Raw genomic sequence first — 20,530 nt, 5'->3', positions numbered from 1 at the left:
TTTACAAGGTCACATAGGTACGTCAAAGAAGGGCCGCCAGAATTCAATCTCAGGTCTTTTGGATTTCTTCACAACAACTTGATGCCCCTTGACATTTACGAGATTTTAAAAGAATGGAATGAGGGGAGGGTATTCCAAGAAGAGGGAAGGTTACAAAGGCAAAGAGGTGGTAAAGAGTGCTGTGCCCTCCTCTTGACTACCTCTGTGCCTCTAGCAGTGTGAGGAAGAGAATGGAATAGTAAATTCAAGTAATATCACAAGAGACCCTGAATGCCAGGCTGAGAAGGTCAGATTTAATTTCGCAAGGAGAAGCTTGTTCATTTCTGTGTTTTTTCCCCCAAGTTGTCAGACATTTCCTCAATCATTTCCCTAATGGTACTGTAAGGCATTTAGGGGAATAAGGGCTGACTGCTCCTCCCACATTGCAGTCCTAACACCACAGTGCCAGAGAAGAAACAAGATCTTTTCTAAACCTTGTTTGTCTGCCACAGTCATTGTCATCTTCTCTGTCTTTGCTTTCAGAGGAAGAGCTGGAAAACTCAATATCTAATCACTACTCTAGATCAGAGAAGGCAAGGCCAGGGGGCATCATTAGGTATCCTGGGGAAGACAGGGATCTTCAGAGATGTTTCACAAGTTCCTTCTTTGGGATCAATGTTAGTGCATGCCTTTCTGCATCTACAGATAAAAACCAAGTAAGAGCTGCCAGTATATTATGACTGGGATCACAATTACTCTGCTTTGGAGATCCCACAGATGACTTTTGTTGACACCATTACATTAGTCTTGCTAATTCAGATGACACCATGTAGATGTTACCCAGTAGGCTGTGCCTTATTACACTTAATAATTTATTAATCACTGGGAGACTCAAGGAACAAAACCCAGGCCTTTGTTCAGCCCGGTGAGTTTCTGACATTGTCTCTTATTAAGGCCTTCATGGGGTAAAAGCCAAATTTTCAACTTTCTATGAACCCAGAAGCATTTATTAACCAGTACTTCTGTTGAGCTATCATATATGTATAAATGAAATTCATAATTGTGACTTTCCAATTGCTTTTAGAATCAGAGGCTAGTTTATGTTCAAATTTAGTTTTAGTGTTATATACATTTAATTTTTTTTCTAATCCCCAAACATGCTAAGGGATATAGTATAAGATTTCTACATCCAGTGAAGAGACTGTTTTTCCTCTCATATAATTCTCTAGACCTGTATGACAGTTGGTCAGTAAGCCAACAAGCATTTATTAAGTGCTTGCTATGTGACAAGCACTGTGATATACAAAGATAGGCCAAAACATAGCCTCTGCCCTCAAGTAGCTCACATCCTAATGGGGAAGACAACATGTAAACAACTGTGTACATACAAGATTATAAATATAGATATCTGTGTGTTTTGAGAGAGAGAGAGAGAGAGAGAGAGAGAGAGAGAGAGAGAGAGAGAGAGAGAATGAGAACAAGAATGGAAGGTAGTATCAGAGGGGAAAACACTAGCAAAAGACTGAAGGTGGGAGGACCGGGAATGGCCTCTTAACAAGAAGGAATGAATATAAGTCTTGAAGGAGCCCAGTGAAGCCAGGAGGTGGAAATGAAGGGAAATAGCTTTCTAGGCGTGGAGTGTAGCCAATGGAAAGACACAGTCAAGAGGGTGAAGTGCTGGCTTGACCCCCAGACAGAAGGGCAGTGAAGTTAATTGTAGTGTGTATGGAGGAAAGTAAGATGTGAGAAGACTGGGAAAGGGTAGGAATGGTCCAGGTTCTGAAGGACTTCAAATGCCAAAGAGAGAAATTTCTATTTGATCCTCGATTGTACGGAATCACTGAGGTTTACTGAGCAGGGAAGTGGAGTGGCAGGATCAGACCTAGGCTTTAGGAAAATAACTTTTGTAGCTGAGTAGAATATGAACTGAAAATGGAGAGAGATGAGAACCATGTCTGTGCAACTCTGGTAAACCAACCCCTAAAGAGAAAAAGTTCTATTTGTACAAAAAATATTTCTAGCAGCTCTTTTTGTGGTGGCTAAGAATTGGAAAATCAAAGGAACGTCCATCGATTGGGGAATGGCTACACAAGCTGTGGAATATGATGGTGATGGAATATTACTGTATTATAAGAAATGACAAACAGGATGATTTCAGAAAGGCCTCGGAAAGACTTGTGAGAACTGGATGTATAGTGAAAAAAGCAGAACCAAGAGAACATTGTGCACAGAGACAGCAATATTGTCTGATAAAGAACTGTGGAAAGACTTTACTATAGCAACAATATAATGATCCAAGACAACTCCCAAAGGACTATTGATAAAATATACTATCCACTTCCAAAGAAAAAACTGATAACTGATGGAACAACAGACTGAGCAGCTATTTTAACTTTCTTTCATTTTTTTTTTCTTTTATTCAAATATCTTGTACAAAATGACTAGCATGGTAATGTTTTACATAATTGTACATGTCTAATCCATATCTGGTTGCTTACTGCCTTAGAGAGTGGAGAGAGGGCAGGGAGGAAGGAAGGAGGATAAAAATTGGAACTCAAAACTATAAATAAAAATGTTTATTACTCCCCCCCCAAAATAATTAATCAAGAAAAAAAGAAACCCAACTCTGGTAAACCAACCAGAAGGCTATTGCTTCCTATTAATAATTCAAATGTGAGGTTAATGACGGCTTGCACCCATGGTAGATGCAGTATGAGTGGATAGAATGAGATGTATCCATATAAATATTATAAAAGGTAGAAATGCCAAGCCTTGACATCAGACTATATATGTGGAGTGATTGCCATTTAGGAGTCAAGGATGATATTGAGGTGGGGGCTGGGGACCTGGAAGGATTGGTGGGGCCCCTTGATAGTAACAGAGAAGTTAGAAGAGGGAAGGATTTTGAGGAAAAGAGAATGAGTTTTGGTCATGTTGACTTTGAAGATGCCCAGAGGATATGCAATTCAAAATGTCCAAGAGGCTGCTGGTGACTCAAGATTGGACCTCAGGTGAGAAAAGAGATTAGGATAGATATATAGTTAGGAGAATAATCTACACAAAGATGATCATGGAACCCATGGGAGCTGACGAGTTTACCATCAGAGAGGATGCGGAGAAGAGGGCCTGGGCCTGAGCCCTAGGGGGAAACCCATAGTTAGTGGTAAATTTGAGGCCATATTAAGCTTCACAGGCAAACCAATCAGTCAGTGTGATTTTATAAAGGAGCAGAGATCATTGCTTACTTTACCTTTTGCTTTGTCTACACAGCCTACCCATGGAAAGAGAAACACCCCTGCCTATGTAATGATTTATTTCTGATCTCAGAAGTTTTAGAAGGTATTATTTCCTTTGTGTAAGGCCAGAGGAACCACTTCCCTGTCAAAGTCGGGGCTAGAACATATGAGAGAGGAAATTCCTTGTAGGATTTAATAGGGACCTTGTGCTGATTAGAAAATCGCCATAAGGTACACACATTACATCACAAGATTTGTCAATTGTCTTTCTGCAGTCACTCCAAATGGAATACATGGTCCAGTGGTTTTTTGTGAAGATGAATTTACTTTTGCAGCCTCCTTGTGCAACATACAGAGAACTCTTTATTTCATTTACCTTTCATTTGGGTTGTTGTGGAATGTGATTTATAAGGAACTTAGAATATTACCTCTACATTCATCTAGTAACACCTGCACCTCATGTACAAACCCACGGCTTGAAAGGAGGTATTGCTCTAATTTAGTAGCTACCCTCAACCTGATCATTTAGCATGAAGTTACAGGCCTTTCTTGGTAATGGAGCCAGAACTAAGCATGAGTTTGCACAAGTCCAATGCACCTACAGATATGGCTGCAGTAGGCCTTAGCAGCCTCATTTCAAAGCAATGTTATCCTAACAAAATTTTGAAGAGTGTGTGAGTGTGTGTGTGTGTGTGTGGGTGTGTGTGTGTGTGTGTTGTGTGTGTGTGTGTGTGTGAGAGAGAGAGAGAGAGAGAGAGAGAGAGAGAGAGAGAGAGAGATAGAGAGAGAACGAACCTGTAGGTTGTGAGTTGAGGATATGTCAAGACCCTACATAAAGCAAATGATTTATGTGTCCAGAGGCAGAGTCTGGACCTGCAGAGAAGAGTTTTATGATGGTTATGCAGAGAGAAGTATGACTATAGGCTTTTATTTATGGCTTGTAAAAACCATTTCAGTTAGTAACAAAAAATTTCAATGAGTTAAACAGCAATAACGCGTTTTGTCAGCTTTGGGAATTCAACCAAAGTTAAAAAATGAACCTCGTGCTTGTTCAGCCCCTGATTCAAGCTTTCTCCTCCATGTAGGCTTTCTGCTAATATTCAAGATGGACCAGGACAAATCTAAAAGGGACCGATTTGTGCCTTATGATAGATGTGCATAAAAATCTGCCTCTCATCTTATAATTTATATTTTTACATCTCTAAGTAGGTTTTTAGTCTCCTCTTGCCTTATGTATCTTCACAGTAATAAATATACATCATAATGCTTACTTCTATCTATCTGAATATGCCTACAAATCGAGAAGGGACCACATATCTACCTTGGCCAAAGTGGCCAGGCTTCTAGGAAGCTGGCAAGGTTCCTTTACTGTACATTATGCACTTCAGAATCCCCCAAATCTTTTTCTTTTATGGCCTCCACTGCTTAACTTAACAAGTCAAAGAGAGTTTACTCCTAGGCTTCAAGCTTAGTGTTCATACATGTTTAGAGTGAGTTAATTACTTAGAGACAGAGAATACATTAAACTCACCTGAATGTGATCTTCCCAATTCTCCTGGGTCATGCTTTTCTGAAAAGCAATTAAAACAGAAATATAACTATTTTCTTAAATAAACCCTCTGGTGTAAAGGCATTAGACATAAAGGGGAAGACAGTTCTTCCACAAGATCATAAGATTTATAGTAATTGACTTGAAATAAATTACCTGACTCATTTTCTATTGTCAACACTCAAATTCTAGCCATAAGGACAACATATCTAATTCAAAATATACCCAGTGAAATTTATTTTTCCTTTAGAAGAGTGGAACATAGGAACTCCAGCTTCCCAAACAGATCTTTCCATCTCACCAAGGCTGCTCTGATTATTGGCTGATGTCTGGTTATTCTGGTAGGAAGAAGACAAATTCCAAATGAAACCTTAACTCAGGTGTGCGCATAATACATTGGAAAGAGCTCTGGATGTAGGTACAGAGGACCTGAGTTCAAATTCTAGGTTTTCTATTTTTAATTGTGTGAACCTGGACTGGGGCCTCAGTTTCATTAACCATAAAATGAGGTGGTTTAATCAGATGATCTGTGAGGTCCCCCTCCAGCTCACTAGCCAGTTGTTTTCTCATAGGCATTCTGTGGCCTTCATTGTGGCCTTTTCGCATAATTGTGCAAATGCACCCTGGGTTGTGATTTGGATAACACAGCGAATAAGCTTAAAGATGAGTAAAATGGTTCTGATTTTTCTAGGATTTCATCTAACATTTATTTTTTACTTTTTTTTTTTTTTTTACCATAAAGAGTATTGGTTGTGATGCAGTTACACATGCACACACACACATGCACAAAATCACTACTCCACTATATAAAGTGGGTCTATTGCCTTTTGGTGAGTCAATATTTTCATGTGACTCGAATCCAAACCTACCTGTTATGTGAGATGACAGACACTCACTAAGGAGATTAATGCTGCATTAAAGCCAAATAGCATGTTCTTAGCACATAACAAGGAGAAGCAAAAGTCATTAAATTGTTTACTTCTCGAATTTTTTAAAAATTTGGTAAACGTGAAGGAATTCAATCTGTTTTTTCTTTGTCTTTACCCACATTCATCATGGGAAAAACACAATTACTTTTTTATACTACATGCACACTTCTATTGTACAGGAGAAGCTGTGAGATGAATGGAGACTCCCTGGGGAGATTTCTAGTCCTCTAATTAAAAAGTCACTCACCCTCTAACACATGTAAATGATCCCAACGGCCAGAGGATTCAGATTGGTTTCCAGTCAAAAACCATCAGAAGAGACCACAAGATCATAGACATGGAGCTGAAAAAGGGACCTTAAGGAGACCGTACAGTCCCAACCCCCCACAATTTATAGTTGAGGAATCTGAAGCTCATGGAGGTTAAGTGACTTGCCAAGGTCACATTAGTATCTGGGGTAGGATTTGAACCCAGGTTCTCTTACTTCAGAACCAATGCTCATTCTACTGCACCACATTGCCTTCCTCCACCCTTGTCCTGGAAAGGATTCTGAGCTACCCACAGGGAGCACAGGGTTATTAGAAAACTATATACTTTCCCCAGGAATATAATGTCCCTCACAGGCAATGGACAATGGCTTGGAGAACCTTTTCAATAGGATTGTTAGCTTTACAACACCTTCAAATTGGCTTGTTGGCAATGACTCTGTGAAAAGTGCTGTCAGCTTTCCTTGGTGCCCTTCTCTTTACCCAGAATGTGGACCAATTATTAGGACCTGGGTTGTCTTATCTTCCCCCTATTCAGAGGTCGCCCTGACGTGAGCTCCTGTGAGACCTGCTGGGGCAGGGGAGAGGGCACACACACACGCCACCTGCACATATCCCTTGGCTCATTTGGCTTCCATTCATGTGCATACGTATTATCATCATTAGCTTATCCATGCCAAGAAAGCAGGAACCAAGGCCATTGCTCAACTCATGGACTGATAAAGGTGGCTTATCTGGTCCAATTGCTTGGTTTTACCGAAAGGATGCTGAAGCCCTAAGAAGTGAAATGATTTGCCTGAAGTCACACAGCTAGGAGCAGAGCCAGGAACTCTGAGTCTATGAGAATGGACAGGGAGAATGGCCCCTGGACTCTAGGCATTTGCTCTCTAAAGTGACATGAGACACAGTCATGGACATTTTTATTCATTTCACCTATGCAAGTGTTCAACCTTTTGTTCAATCGGAAGGGAGTGGAAGTCCAGATATGGCTGTGCTGTGGGAAGCAGAACAGAACACCGTCTTTGAAAATCTGCACCCTTGAATCCAAGTGGAAAGTGCTATCCCAAATAGCAGGTTACAGTGCAGATGATGCAATCTGATGTACATCAGAGGGAAGGATTTCACAGGATTCCAAGGACAATTTAGCAGAGTATTAAATGCTTATGATGGACTGACTAAAGTCACTGATAGAGATTACAGGCAAACTGCAAACTGTATTTCTCTTCCATGTTCTTGATGACTTATCAATCAGTCAGCAAGCATTCATTAAGTGCCTACTATATATCAGGCACTCTATGTCCAATGGTCAGAAACATTTTAAATCGAACTGCGTTGTATTTCCTTAGAAGTACAGAAGTAGAGGTCCTTCTTTTTGACATAGACAAACCTTCTTAGCAATAAATATCTTGCGTGTGCTATGCAGGCATACCTCGACAAACCTCTTGTAGAAGAGGTACCTGAGAGTTCCAAGGTGTCGTTGGTTCATGACATTTGGGCAGAGTGCTGAAACAAAGGGAAAGAAAATAGCTTAGCTGTGTGACTTCAGTCATTAGTGGTCTTCTTTTGTGTTGCTTTTGCTTTCTTTCTTACCCTGGGAGTTGGTGGTAGGGAATGGGAAATCACATTGTCACAAAGTGACAGAATCATCTTGTGCATATTTCTCCCCCAGTGTTTTTGTTTTTGTTTTTGCAGGACAATGGGGGTTAAGTGACTTGCCCAGGGTTACACAGCTAATAAGTGTCAAGTGTCTGAGGCCAGATTTGAACTCAGGTACTCCTGACTCCAGGGCCAATGCTTCATCCACTGCGCCACCTAGCTGCCCCCTCCCCCAATGTTTTAACAAATTCTGTGCGTCCCTCTATAACATACCAACAGCCCATTCTCTTCCCCATCCTGGTAGTAGCAGCCCTCGTTTATGCTGTGGTTGCTCTAAGCTGAGGGCTAGGAGCTTCTGCCCAAATTGGAGATCCATACTTTAAACCTCCCATTAGGAAGGAAATGACATTCCATTGCACTCCCTCCATTAGTCCTGGTAAAGAAAGAGGGAAACACCATCTCCTCTGGTTCCCATTCTACTGGGTTCCTGTCATCGGCTGCTGGAGTCCGGCCTTGTACAGGGACCTCTCCTCCTTCTAGCTTTCTGGCCTAATGCCCTGACAAGATTCTACACCAAGGTTCAATGCTTCCAGATGTTGATGCCTACCTGAACTCATTCCTCATAATTAACAACCAATCAATCAATCAATCACTTATTAAGCACCCCCATGTCATACCGTCATCATCTTAGGTGATTTTGCAACCTCAGCTGGCATTGTAAAAAACTCCATTCTTTCTCCCCCACTGCTGCTCCCTTATTCCTATCCCCTACTGTCCTACTCTAAACCTGTTTCTTCTTCCTTCCACTGTGCCTTTTAAAAGGCTACTCCAGAGGATTGTCTCTTGCTCCTTCCATTTTCTTGGCACTAAGACTTGGCTCTCTCCTGAAGACACAGCTACCCTGGTCATCCTCTCCAGCACCGGCTGCACCTCCCTCAACCTCCCAGCACTCACTGGTTGAGTTAGAATAATCCTTGCTCCTCATCGCCACTTCCTGGCTTTATCTCCATCACTCTACCATCATCACTCAGGAGTGATGAACCCTCCTTTAAGGTTTACTCAATCCATATTTACTACCCAATCAAGATTTGGGTAGCTGTCATCTATCAACCTTCTGGACACTCTCCTTTCTTCAACCAATTCAATACCTGGCTCACAGTCTTTCTTTCCTCCCCAACTCCTACCCTCATACTGAAGGGACTTCAATATACATAAGGATACTCGAACACCCTAAGGAACCGTACAGTTCCTTAACTTGCTCATTTCATATGACCTAACCCTCCACACCACTCCAGCTATATATATACCCTTAGCTGCAGTGTACTCTAAGTCTTGCTGTTCGGTTGTAACTGATTCTTCGTGACCCCATGGGCCATTCCATACTGATACTGTTCGTGAGGTTTTCTTGGCAAAAGGCAGTGGAGGGTTTCCCCACTTGGTTCTCCAGTGGATTAAAGCAAACAGAGGGTAAGTGGCCTTGCCCTGGGTCACACAGCTAGTAAGTGTCTGAGGTTAGATTTGAACTTAGGTCTTCCTGACTTTAGGCCTGGTGCTCTATCCACTACACCACCCAGCTGCCTCCTCCCTAGATCTGAAAACCACCCATAAATGGTGGAAAACACTTCCATCTTCTACGTTCATGAACTCTGAAATTGCCCTTTATGATCACAATCTATTGTCATTTTACCTCTTCCTCTCCTTACAAGCCCAAACCCTGTTTTTTAACCACACTGTGACCTTCTAGCACTCTGTTTACCTTAGTTCTTTCCCAGGCTAACACCCTGCACTAGCCTCACTCTCTTCCTTTTCCCCATTTGGCCCCTGGTGAACCAATTCAACTCTATTCTGTTCTCTTCTCTAGAGTCCCTTGCCTCCTCATACTATCAAAGATCTTGCCTGGAGGCAGCTAGGTGGAACAGTGGATAAAGCACCCGCCCTGGATTCAGGAGGACCTGAGTTCAAATGCACCTTAGACACTTGACACTTACTAGATGTGTGACCCTGAGCAAGTCACTTAACCCTCACTGCCCCCCGCCAAAAAAAAAAAAAAAAAAAAAGAAAGATCTTGCCCTCTCAAACCAAAGCCTTGGATTACTCCACCACCTGCTGCCTTCTAAAGTTGGGTAAGATTAGGGGCAGCTAGGTGGCGCAGTGGATAGAGCACCGGCCCTGGAGGCAGGAGTACCTGAGTTCAAATCTGGCCTCAGACACTTAATACTTACTAGCTGTGTGACCCTGGGCAAGTCACTTAACCCCAACTGCCTCACTTAAAAAAAAAAAAGTTGGGTAAGATTTTAAAAGTTAAAAAGAGGATTTTACATTTGATTCTAAAGGCAACAGGAAACCACTGGAGTGAGTATAGGAGTCACCTTGTCAGAGCTGCACTTAAGGATAAACACTTTGGCAGCAATGTGAAGGAGAGACTGGAGTAGAGAATCTTAAGGTAGGGAGACCAATTAGCAGGCTATCACAATAATCTAGGGGAGAGATGAAAAGGGCCTGAATTTGAATACAGAACAGGGTTTGGATATCAGACATGTTGCAGAGGTAGAAATGGCAAGGGATGGCAATTTGATCCATGGTTGTGAGAGAGGCTCGAGATTCAAGGATAATGCCGAGGTTACAAACCTTGGAGACTGGAAGAAAGGTGGCTCCTGTGACAGAAATGGAAGTTTGGAAGAGAAGTCGTGATCTTCCTTGACCCCATGTAGTATCTAATGCTGCTGACCACTGTCTTGTGGATATTCTCTCTTCCCTGAGTTTTTGTGACACTACTGAGGCTTTCCTTCGTCTTAGAAGCTGAATTTTCTTTTATGTGTTGTCTCTCCAAATCAAAGTGTGAGATCCTTTCGAGGTTTTATCCCCACGGCTTAGCATAATGTTTGGCATGTGTGTTTAATAAATGCTTTCTCATTCATACACACACACACACACACACACACACACACACACATACACACACACACACACACACACACACACAGACACACACTCATCTTGTTCTCCTACCCATCTGACCATCCCTCACTCTCTTTTGGTGGTTCATCTTCCTTATCAAGTCTCTTAACTCTGGATACACCCGAGGCCTTATCTATGACTCTTTCCTTTTCTCTCTCTACACCCTCATTTGCTAACCCCATAGGTTCACATGGGTTTATCTTCTCTTTGTATGTAACTCTCAGAGATTACTACCCAGGTCCCTCTTTTGAGTTTAAGTTCCACATTACCATTTACCTATTAGATGTCCTTTAGACATATCTGATTCATGCCCCCAAAAGAACTTAAATTTCTTTTCCCCTAAAATCACTCCTTTTCCAATTTTTTTTCTATTACTTTTGAAGGTGACACTATTCTTCTTTTTGTCTCCCAGGGTTGTAACTTCTGCTATTATTGACTTGTTACTTTCTCTCACTCTATGTATCCAACCAGCTGTCAAGTCTTGCTGTTTCTACTTCCACAACATCTCTAGCATCTGACCCCTTCTCACCACACTCACCACCTTAATTTAGGCCACATTGGTCTTCCTTCCTTAAATTTCTGCATATCCATTCTCCATTCTCCAGAGAGCTGCAGTGATAAAGTGTAGAACGGACCAAGTCACTCTCCTACTCAATAAACTTGAGTTGCTCCCTCTTGCCTCTAAGATCAAATATAAACTCTGGTTTGCAAAACACAACGCAACCTAGCCCCAACCTATTCCCCCCCCCCCCATACACTATACACCTCTTGGACTTCTTGCTTTCTTTGTCCACAGCAATCCACCTCTTATCACCATGGCTTGCACTGGTGGTCCCCCATACCTGGATTATACTTCCTCTTCATGTCTGTTTTATAGAATCCTTTACTTCTGTCAGGGTTCAACTCAAGTACCACATTCTACATGAAACTTTGCCTGATTCCCACAATTAATAGTCTTTTTTTTTTTTTTGGTGAGGCAATTGGGGTTAAGTGACTGGCCCAGGGTCATATAGCTAGTAAGTATCAAGCTTCTGGGGTCGGATTTGAACTCAGGTCCTCCTGAATCCAGGACCGGTACTCTATCCACTGTGCCACCTAGCTGCCCTAGTGTCTTTATTCCAAAACTATTTTATGTTAATTCTATGAGAGACTATAACATGGTGGGTAGAGCGCTGGCTGGGAAGACTTGGGTTCAAATTTAATCTCTGACATGCTGGCTGTGTGACCTTGGGCAAGTCACTTAACTTCTCAATGTCTTAGGTGTCTTTTGAAGTGTAAGTTGCAGGGGAGTGTTTGTAAGTTGCAAGAAAGGTGCCAGTCTTTTTGTGGACTGCATTTCCTCATCTGGGAGTTCTTTATACCAATGAAATTCCAGGTTCCATATCTATCCTATTTCTTTTATATATACTTAGATATGTACAAATTCTCTCTCCCTGCCCCCCCCCTGCCCCCCCCCCCCATAGTTAAGCTCTCTGGAAGGCAGGCTGTTTCATTTTTTGGTCTTTGTAACAAAAGTGCCTAGCTCAGTGCCTGGCACCCTTAATAGCTGCTTGCTTGCTTGATAACATAATAACCATGTCTTTGCTTTTGTCCTTTTTAGAAAGCAACAGGATGCAGTACAAAGGATTCTAGACTCTGGGACAGTGAGAAGCCTTGCATTTTAGTCCTAACTTGGCTATAAATTTTCTGGGTAACCTTGGCCAAGTTTTTTTCTTTCTCTTGGCCTTAATTTCCCCATAAGTAAAATGAAGGAGGTGGATTAGATAGTCTTTGAAATATTTTCCAGTAGTGATGATTTTCTGACTCTAAGGCCTGGCAGTTCAGAGATCTGATCAACCTCCTCTGTCGTGACAGCTCTTTCATTATTTACTTGGCCTTGCAGACAAGCCCTGGACTAGCCATCTTAGACAAGTCCCTGATAGGCATGGGATGGGCCGGTGAGGGAAGAGGAAGGGAGATTGATTAAGAGGGCATTTTGGCACCCAAATATCAAATAATCAGGGCTAAGAATATGCCAGTAGCTAGACAATGTTCTGTAGGACACACCATGGAAGTTCTCTGACCTTTTCAAACGTCCTGCATAAGTGTAGTATTGTGTATTTCTACCCAAATGCAGAGAAAGCCAGCTTTCCTAGCAGTCACTGTGCTGGAAGACACCTCATAGTTATCTTGACTTGATGATAGCTTTCATCATGCTACTCTCTAGGGGAAAAGCATCTGTCTTTTCATCAAAATTTCAAACTGGAACACATCATCCCTAATAAGAAAATTATTCCAGAATTTAACCCACTGAACCCAAACCCATTAGTCAGGCACATGCGAACACTGCCTGGGATATCTTTCTCAAGGACAAGTGCTGTTGGAATGACAAAAAAGCAAGAGTATCTTATGGTCTGCACATGCTTACAAATAGGAGTAAAACTTAAAACCCTTGCTTCTTCTTGACGTTTCTTGCAAGGACAGATTTTCTCAAGGCACCTTCCCTCTAAAACAAAGGCAGTCATCCTCCCGGCTTGGCATGGCCTATTCCCCACCAAGGCTGCTGACAGCAGTAACAAGGATTCCCTCCAAGCTCTTCCAAAGGCAAAAGCAGTGGCAAACTTGCTGCTGCTGCTACTACTACTGACTGCCTGTGCTGGCTATTGGCCATGGTGAATTGGCAGTGGCTTGGGAGGCTGCCACTGTGACAGTGAAGGGAACAAGCCAGGAAGGGAACAAGCATGCCAAACACAGAAAAGCACAACGTGAAACTTTCCTGTTTGGGGCAGGAGCCTGATAACAGCCTTCAAGCTCAGGAAGTCTGGATTGCCATGCAAAAGATGGGGCTAACTGCTTTCCCTCTTTAGGGAGGGAATAGTAAGAGGGAGAATGCCCACACTGAAATAGGTAAGATTTAGGTGAGAAGAATTCTATGGCCAGTGAGGAGCTCTTGTAATTAGAAACGCGGGTAATCTTGTCTGGGTATCTTTCTGCTTAGAATGGTTTCTCATGGTCTTTAAACCTCCCTTTCCTCTATGAAATCTGCCCAATGTCTGCAGTCCTGATAGCTCTCATTTCTAAGCATACTTATAGTAGTGAGATATGTAATCCCTGTTGCTGTAGGCTGCCGAGGGTTCACTGGAGCTACAGGAGGGCTAAGGACAAGCAGGTGTCTGAAGTAAGGCCAGAACCAATATGGTGACCCTCCAGGAATGGGGCTCCAGGCTGTCTTGGGAAGGCTGAGATGGCCTAGGTCAGAAACAGAGCAGGTTGAAGTTTCTGCGCTGATCAGTTAGTGGGATTTGAGCTGTGGTGGTAGTTAGATGCTGCACTTCTAGCCTGAGTGAGACAGGAAGACCCAGTCTCTTTCCTCCCCCAAAAGCAGTACTTACAGTTTAAAAAACTCCAACTAGTCAATAAAATAACAAGCATTAATTAAGAATAAGAGCTAGCATTTATGTAGGTCTTTTTGTTTGTTTTTGCAAGGTGACAATCAGGGTAAGTGACTTGCTCAGGGTCACACAGCTAGTAAGTGTCAACTCTCTGAGGCTAGATTTGAACTCAGGTCCTCCTGACTGCAGGGCCAGGGCTCTATACTCTGCACCACCTAGCTGCTCCCTATGTAGGTCTTTGGCGTCTGCAAATTATTTTACATAATTATATCATTGGATCCTCACAACAAACCTGTGAGCTATTATTATCACCATTCTGCAGATGAGGAAACTAAAACTAAGACAGATTAAGTGACTTGCTTAGGATCATACAGCTAGTAGGTGTTGGAGACAAGATTCAAATTAAGGTCTTCCTAATTCCAAGTCCAGGGCTCTATGCCCTGGGCCACCGAGATGGGTGCTGGGATTATAGACCAAAATAATCCATGGTCTCAAGGAGCTTATCGAAGGAACTAACATATACACATATAAGTAAATATAACACTATATACTCAATAAATACAAAGTAATTTTATGGTGGGAAAGCACTATTAGCTGGGGCAATTAAGAAAGGCTTATGCAGGATAAAGTTAAACTTTAAAGAAAGTTGTGGACTCTGAGAGGCAGAGATGAGGAGGGAGCACATTTCAGGCTGGCGGGGGGCAGCCAGTGCTAGGGCATGAAGATGAATGAATGATGAAATCTGATGTGAACAACAGTAAGAAAGCCAGTTTGGCTGGACCATTAGAGTGCATAAAAGGAAGTAAAACATAATTAAGGCTGGAAACAGATTGGAAAAGGCTTTAAATACCAAAAAGAGGAGCTTATATTTGATCCTAGAGACCAGAAGGGCTGCTTGGGCTTTCTGAGAAGGCATGTGATGCAGTCAGGACTGTGCCTTGCAATAAAGCTGACAATTGTACAGAGTGAACTGGAGAGGAGAGAGACAAGGTGGAAAGACCAATCAGAAAGATACTGAGAAAATCCTAGGGGAAAACATTATTAGGGAAGAGGTAATGAGGGCGATGATGGATATGTGAAAATATATAGATGTAGAAACTGTAAGATCTGGCAACTGATAAGATATGGAGGAGGGGAAACTTGAGGAGTAGAAGATGACTCTGAGGTTGTGAACCATGGTGACTGGAAGGAAAGGAATGGAGAAGCTTAGAAGTAGAGTGGGTTTGGGAGTAGGCAAAGAGAATAAATTCTATTTTGAACGTGTTGAATTTTGAGATGCTTATGAGATACATCCAGCTGAAAACGTCCATTAGAAGTAAGTGATATGATCCTGGAGCCCAAGAGAGACACTAGGGCATGACAGATAGATTTGGGACTTATCTGCATAGGGATGAAAATTGAAACCAACAGCTGACAAGATCACCAATCACAAAACAGAGAACTTTATAATTTTCTCTCTCTAATCATTTTAAGAGTCTGAATCTTGTCTCCTCCAAAATAGTATATACCCAGCTAGGGGCACAGAGCAATTCTCCTAGGTTTCTTTGTCTCTTGCAAATAAATACCTGTTGACTGGTTTATTTTTTTTAACTTTTAATTTTTTTTTTTTTTTTTGCAGGGCAATGAGGGTTAAGTGACTTGCCCAGGGTCATATAGCTAGTAAATGTCAAGTGTCTAAATCCGGATCTGAACTTAGGTCCTCCTAAATCTAGGGCCAGTGCTTTATCCACTGCACTACCTAGCTGCCCCTTGTTGATTGGTTAAAAAGACAAAATAAGGTTGGACAAACTCTTGTGTTCACTTCTAGTTCATGGAGTCTGCTTCTTTGTCCCCAGGCTGGAAAGGAAGCTCATAGTCAGCTAGCGGAGGTGATCTTCCACATGTTCACCCAGTTAAGAGAAGAACAAGTTGTAGGGAAATGTTTTGTGAGTAATACAGCTCCCTACTAAGGAATAACCTGGGAAGTTTCCTGGGCAGGCATGTAGTAGAAAGCCCTACATTCCTGCCTACCAGTAAATAAGCTAAATAAAAGACTATGGGGGCAGCTAGGTGGCACAGTGGATAGAGCACCGGCCCTGGAGTTAGGAGGACCTGAGTTCAAATCCGGCCTCAGACACTTAACACTCACTAGCTGTGTGACCCTGGGCAAGTCACTTCACCCCAATTGCCTCACTATAAAAAAAAAAAAATTAAAAATAAATAAATAAATAAAAAGACTACGGAAGGAGAGAATGAAACCTTTTCTTCCCAGTCCACTTAGAGAAGATATAGACTTGCTCCAAATAAAATAATTAAGCTAAGTGTTTATCCTCTCCTTGCTCATTTTCATATAGACAGAAGATACATGACATCAGCAGTGCATTAATTAATGTGGGCAGCCTGGAAAGACTTAATAATTATCCTCTGATGATGAAAAAAAAATTTCATGGCATCAAATGTCAATTTGGAGGGGAACTATGACACTGCCTTCATTAATCACATTTTGAAAAATACAGAAATATTCCCCAGGTGATAAGTCTGTGAATGCACTTAGGATTCCCCAGGCCCTCAGCAAAGCCCCCTCTGCTCTTCTCTGGGATTCTGGGATTTTGCTCAAGGAGCTTTACTGTTACTGTTGAACCAGAGAAAGTGCCCATTTGTGCTTAGAGCCACCCTGTGGGCCCTCACAGTATATATTACTGATTGATCAGCACTTGCAAATATATCCAGATGGCTCTGAACAAGTTCTTATTTCCAAATCCAGGTTATCAGAATATTAAGACATTTATCTGTCCACATTTTCTGCAGCTCCATGTATAAACTAAGTCACCTGGCTGATTTCTAAGAGCAAGCCGCAACTCTGCAAAGGGCACAATGATGGCAACAAGAATATGATGTCCCAGGCTGGGAGCTAAACCTGAGGGAAGAGATGCTCCTACTTTACCTGAGGAAACCCTCTGAATCCTGTATAGTCCTCTTCTGCCCTCTGCTGTTTTCATTTCATCATCCTCTTACCTGAGAAAGATTTCCTCATGTGTAGGCCTATTAAGTTCTAGAGACCAGACCTAGTCCAATACTCTGATTTTACAAGAGAAGAAAATGAGGTCCAGAAAAAGCAGGGGATGTGTCCAACTTAGTTAGTTACAAAACCAAGGTTAGAACCCAGGCTTCTTGATTCCCTAGTTTAGAGATACCATTATATAATTTAAGCTTCCCAATCAACCACTACTTTCACTTGATAATATATCCACCAATCACCATACAGTCTGAGTCCTAGTATATCAGAGCTTAGAAGGACCTTAGAGATCTAGTTCCACATGTTTTCTACCACTTCCTGTCTCCTCACTCCCTACTGCCCATGGGGTCAAGGTCAAATTCATTAGCCTGGCATTCAAGGTTCTCTATAACTGGTCCTCAAACTACCTCTCCAACTTAATCTCACAATACTCCCAAATACAAACCCTTTTCTCCATTCAAATCAATTTTCTTAATTGTCCCTGAAACACACTAGACTCACTCAAGTCTACACCTTTGCTTACACTGTTTTTCCAGATGAGAACAAAGTCTCTGCTTAGTGTTCATTTATCCAAATCCTATATGTCCTTCAGAGCCCAAATCAAATCTATGAAGCCTCCCCTACCTAGGCCAGCCCAATGATCTATTCTTCTGAGCTCCTAGGTACATGTGAGTTGAACTACATAACAATAATAATTCATATTTATGTGGTGCCTTAAGGTTTACAAAGTACTTTACTGGCAAAAATCCTTTAAGAATTTGATTCAAAGAGAAGATAACATAGACACTCATTTGGGTATAGAAATCTATCTTACCCTATAGGGAAGTAGGAGGTAAAGGAGATAAAAGAAGGAAGTAAGGCTGGTAGAAGGGAGGGTGGATTGGGGGAATAGGTAGTTAACACTTTTGAGGAGGGACAGGGTGAAAGAGAGAGAACAATAAACAGGGGGAAAATAGAATGGTGGGAAATACACAGAGATCATAACTGAGAAAAAATTTTATAGCAAGTTTCTCTGATAAAGGTGTCATTTCTCAAATATATAGAAAAATGACCCAAATTTATAAGAATACAAGTCATTCCCCAATTGATAAATGGTCAAAAGATATAAACAGTCAGTCTGAAAAAAAAATCAAAGCTATCTATAGTTATATGAAAAATGTTCTATTATTACTGCTGGTTAGAGAAATGCAAATTAAAACAACTCTGAGGTACCACCTCACACCTATCAAATTGGCTAATATGGCCCCCAAAATGATAAATGTTGGAGGGGATGTGGGAAAACTGGGACATAATGAACTGGAATTGTGAACTGATCTAGCCATTCTGAAGTGCAATCTGGAATTATGCCCAAAGGGCTATAAAACTGTGCATTCCCTTTGATCCAGCAATACCACTACTAGATCTGTATCCCAAAGAGATCAAGAAAAAAGGAAAGGGATCTATATGTACCTCTTTTTTGTGGTGGCAAAGAATTGAAAATTGAGGAGATGCCCATCAACTGGGGAATGCTTGAAGAAGTTGTGGTATATGATTGTGATGGAATACTATTGTGCTATAAGAAATGATGAGCAGGATGCCTTCAGAAAAACCTGGAAAGACTTACATAAACTGACGCAAAGTGAAGTGAGCAGAATTAGGAGAACGGTGGACTTCAGTAACAGCAATATTGTACTATGATAAACTGTGAATGACTTGGCTATTCTCAACAATACAATGATCCAAGACAATTCTGAAGAGATTTGCTAATATTCACCTCCAGAGAAAGAACTGATAGAGTCTGAATACAGATTGAAGCATACTTTTTTTTTTTAGCTTTCTTTATTTTTCTCCTTTTGGACTATGTTTTCTTTCACAATATGACCAGTATGGAAATATATTTTTGCATGACTGCATGTGTATAACCCATATCAAATATCTTGAAGGGGGAAGGGGGAAAGAGAATTTGGAATTCAAAATTTTAAAAAACAAATGTTAAAAATTGTTTTTACATGTAATTGGAAAAAATAAAGTCCTGAAATAAAAATAAAATGACAAATCACTTAAAAAAATCCTTTGAGAGAGATAATATAAGTAGTTTCATTCCCATTTTGAAGAAAAATAAAGTAACTTGCTCAGGATCACATACAAGTGAACCATACCACTCTGCACTTAGTCACTTATTGAGTCTCAATATCCTTTGTTTCAAAAAACCAAAATAAATCTTCTCTCTCCATGGAATTGTCAGCAGCTTGAATGCAAGGAGAGAAACCATGGGTATACCAGCATTTTGGAAGTAGAAAGTACTTTATCAAGTTGTTGGTCTGTCTTACATCTGTTTGTACCCCCACAGCATCTGCTTTTGAACCAGCCACACAGATGCTTAATAAATACTTTCTGAATTGAACTGAATTTTCTCTCCTTTACTTGCCTATAGGCAAGTCAGAGCCTAACCCCAACCCTTTGAAGTAAAGCAATTGGCCTGGGGTAAACAGAGAGATGATGAGTCTGGACTGTTACCATTAGAGAAAAGAGGACCTAATTGAGGACAGGTAGTGAGTGAGTCCACCATGCTGAACTCACTTCTATTTAGCAGAGAGCACCAGAAGCAATGTATGGTGATTTTGTAATAGATGCAATAATGATAGTGGGAGTTGATGGAGTGCTAGAATGTGCAAAAACCACTTTAATACATTATTTGATTTGTTCCTCACAACAAACCTGTGAGGTAGGTACTGTTATTGTCCCCATATAACAGTTGAAGAAACTAAAGTACTGTGCTCTGCCCAATGCCACACAACTAAACAATGCTTCAAATCAAGATTCTAACCCAGGCCTTCAAGATAGAATTCAAAAATATTTTGGGGTGGCTACAAGCACACACTTGTTCCCATGCATCTCCCACACTGATATTTCTATTCTTTTTTTTTTGTTTGTTTTGTTTTTTTAGTGAGGCAATTGGGGTTAAGTGACTTGCCCAGGGTCACACAGCTAGTAAGTGTTAAGTGTCTGAGGCCAGATTTGAACTCAGGTATTCCTGACTCCAGGGCCGGTGCTCTATCCACTGCGCCACCTAGCTGCCCCCTGATATTTCTATTCTAAAAAAATGAACCCAATTTCTCAGGCAAGGATCATGAATGTAGAATGGGGTAGAAACACATAGACCTCGAGAACCAAACTTTTTATCCTTTTCACAGTATGATAATACAACCCTGGAGATCCATAATCTTTCTTTATGTAATTCTAGAATCTGTTTTTGAAAGTGAACATCTAGAAAAGGAAATGATTATCACCAGAAACCATCATATGTTCATCAAGAAGAAGTTGGGCCAGCCTAGTCTCATTTGGTCTTTTGGCAGAGGCACCAGGCTAGTGAAATGAGGGAATACCATGATGGTAAAGTTAGATGGATCTGGAAGTGGTTGAGAGGCAACATTTGAAGCATTGTAACCACTGGTTCAATGTCAAGCTGGAAGAAGGTCTTTAGGAAAAGGTCCCAGGGATTTCTGCTTGATCCACTTTTATCGATGACATGTACAAAGGCAAATGGTGTATTTATTAAATTTGTAGATGATGTGATGCTGAGAGGGAGAGCCAACACACTGGATGGCAGAGTTAGGATTTAAAAAGATCTTAAAAAGCACAAACATTGGGCTGAATCTAAATGGAATTAAA

At 41.3% G+C, this 20,530-nt stretch overlaps 1 protein-coding gene across 1 annotated transcript in view; it reads right to left on the bottom strand.

The window, feature by feature from the left end:
* Positions 1 to 20,530, bottom strand: part of EXD3 (exonuclease 3'-5' domain containing 3) — a 422,505-nt gene that overhangs the window by 224,672 nt on the left and 177,303 nt on the right. The window contains exons 10-11 of the mRNA XM_043985843.1: positions 7,389 to 7,462; positions 4,747 to 4,785 (exon numbers count right to left, since the gene is read on the bottom strand). Coding sequence (XP_043841778.1) covers positions 4,747 to 4,785; positions 7,389 to 7,462 — 113 coding nt within the window. The remainder of the gene's footprint in view (positions 1 to 4,746; positions 4,786 to 7,388; positions 7,463 to 20,530) is intronic.

Source organism: Dromiciops gliroides, chromosome 2 (assembly GCF_019393635.1).
Source record: "Dromiciops gliroides isolate mDroGli1 chromosome 2, mDroGli1.pri, whole genome shotgun sequence".
Classification (NCBI taxonomy): Eukaryota; Metazoa; Chordata; class Mammalia; order Microbiotheria; family Microbiotheriidae; genus Dromiciops; species Dromiciops gliroides.
Note: the sequence above shows the minus strand (reverse complement) of the source record. Positions and strands in the feature narration are given on the sequence as shown.